The sequence below is a fragment of the Notechis scutatus genome, chromosome Z (assembly GCF_049901735.1).
Source record: "Notechis scutatus isolate UNSWTSFEM ecotype Mainland chromosome Z, rNotScu1.2, whole genome shotgun sequence".
NCBI lineage: Eukaryota > Metazoa > Chordata > Lepidosauria > Squamata > Elapidae > Notechis > Notechis scutatus.
In genome coordinates, this window is record NC_142025.1 from 126,415,313 (window position 1) to 126,417,812 (window position 2,500).

The following is a 2,500-nucleotide window of genomic DNA, read 5'->3' on the forward strand; positions in this document are numbered from 1 at the left end:
CAAACCTCTTCAATCTACTACAAGTAGTCCTCGACTTACATCTATTTTTTTGAAAATTATAATAACACTGGAAAAAATGACTTATGACCAGTTCCTCATATGATGACCATCGCAGTTTCTCCACAATCATGTGATTGAAATTTGGGCGTTTGGTCACTGGCATGATCGCTATTTGAGCTGTGGTGGCTCAGTGTAAGAATGCAGTGTTGCAGGCTAACTCTGCAATCCCACACCCCTGAAGTTCGATCCTGACTGGCTCAAGGTTGACTCAGCCTTCCGTCCTTCCAGTAAAATGAGGACCCAGATAGTTGGGGGTAATAGGCTGACTCTGCAAACTGCTTAGAGAGGGCTGTAAAGCACTGTGAAGCAATATATAAGTCTAAAATGCTAAATGTTATTTGCAACCTACCCAGCCAGCTTCTGACAAGGCGAGTCCATGGGGACTAAGCCAGATTCGCTTAACGACTTCATAATTCACTAAACAACTGAAGTGATGCATTTAACAACTGTTGAGGAAAATGATTGCAAAATGGGGTGCAGCTCAGCAGTGGGATCCTACCTATTCCACTACCGGTTCAGTGATCACGTGCACACGCATATGTGCACCTAATGCACACGCACCTAACGTGCATGCGCAGCTTTCCCACACCAGCCGAGACCTGCAGCGCCAATCACCAGAGAGGAAAAAGAAGAGAAAAGCGCAGGGGTGGGTGGGTGGGTGGGAGGGGGCCGATCCTGTGCTTTTCTTTCTCCGCTCAGCTGATCATCGGAGGCTATTTTTTTTTTACTACCGTTCGTTTGAACCGGGCGAACCGGTAGCACACCACCACTGGTGCAGCTCATTTCGCAACCCCCTTGCTTAGCACTAAAAATGATCAAGTTGTCAATCGAGGATAACTTGTGGCGCAGCAAAAAAAAAAAAAAAAAGGGTCAAGGGTTAACTAAGTCATACTTGGCCAAAAGTCACACTGCACTCAGATGCTTTACCTGTAGAACGGTCTGCCTGGCAAGCCAAGAGGATCAATGAAAGCTCTCTCAAGAAACATCAGCCGATCATTCATACTCCGTACAGCAACGGGGCTGTAAAGATAAGAGGACACAGGAAGGCATCAAACACCCAGGGGTGGGCTTCAAAAAATTTAGCATTGGATTCTTTGTCCGGTTACTAGGTGCGCGTGGCCATGGTAGGTGTGACCTAGTTGACCTCCTGCACCATGTCAGGGGTGTGTGTTTTTGCCCTCCTGGGCTCCGGAGGCTTTCCTTGAACCTCCAGGAGGGTGAAAACAGCCTCCCTGGGCTCCAGAAATTCTGGAAGCCAGAACGGGCCCATTCTGGCCTTCCTGAACTTACAGGAAGCCCGTTTTCACCCTCCCTGAGCCTCCATACATGCCCCTGCACTTACCTGCATTCAAAATGGGCCACGTGGGGACTCCACGTGGGAGAAGAGGGGAGGGTGGGTGTGGCCAGCCAGGAGTGGGATTTGGGGTTCTTCAAACTGCACAGAAACTTAGCTAGGGCCTCTTCTGAACCACTGCGAACCCCCAGCAGCCCAGCCCTGCAAACACCCTGTACTATTCAGGATAATGTTTTTCAACCTTGGCAACTTTTTAAGATGGGTGGACTTCCACTCCCAGAATTCCCCAGTCATCCATGAATTCTGGGAGTTTTAAGTCTATCATACAGTGCTGAAGCGCCAATAAAGTAGCATTAACTTTTTCAGAAATATTAAACTTACTTATTCATGTCAAGCTGTGAAAGCCTGCGGTGAAAAACTGTTGCTGCAGATGAAAAATGATTCACGGCAGAAAACAGGGCATCTGTGAACAGAAAAGTTGCACAGTGAGGTTCCAGCTTTGTGATTTCAATGCTTTAAAGGAGATAGAGAAAGATGGCCCCACACAGCTTCTGGAATTCATTTTAATACCATCAAACTAAGCTCTGTTCCGGGTCACATGATCAAGAAGGAAGAAGGAGGATGTAGGAGTCGGCAATGTTGGCAATTAGAGTAACGTTTGGGTTAATCTATTGAAATATATATATATATGGCCTTCGGCTTTGTTCGGGTATTTTCCCACGTCATTGTAGTGGGAATTTCATTGCAGAAAATATCCGAACAAAGCGAAGGCCATATACCTGCGAAAACTTAAGAAAACAAATATATATATATATATATATATATATATATATATATATATATATATATATATATATATATATATATATATATATATATATATATATATATATAGTATTCAGCTTTGTTCAGGTATTTTCCCACATCATCGTAGTTGTGCTTTTAAAGTTGTAGTAATATATATATATATATATATATATATATATATATATATATATATATATATATATATATATATATATATATATATATATATATATATATGGTGTTCGGCTTGGTTCGGTATTTTCCCACGTCATTGTAGTTCTTTTAAAGTTGTAGCAACGTTTCAGCAGAATCTCATCTGCCATCATCAGGCTTCTGTAT

The 2,500-nt window shown here is 42.9% G+C and overlaps 1 protein-coding gene across 1 annotated transcript in view; it reads right to left on the reverse strand.

The window, feature by feature from the left end:
* Window positions 1-949: 949 nt before the first annotated feature.
* The window catches only part of LOC148129246 (N-acetylated-alpha-linked acidic dipeptidase 2-like), a 73,000-nt gene continuing 71,449 nt past the window's right edge, over window positions 950-2,500 (reverse strand). Inside the window, 2 exon segments of the mRNA XM_087947421.1 lie at window positions 950-1,080; window positions 1,736-1,817. Coding sequence (XP_087803547.1) covers window positions 984-1,080; window positions 1,736-1,817 — 179 coding nt within the window. The 3' untranslated portion in view covers window positions 950-983.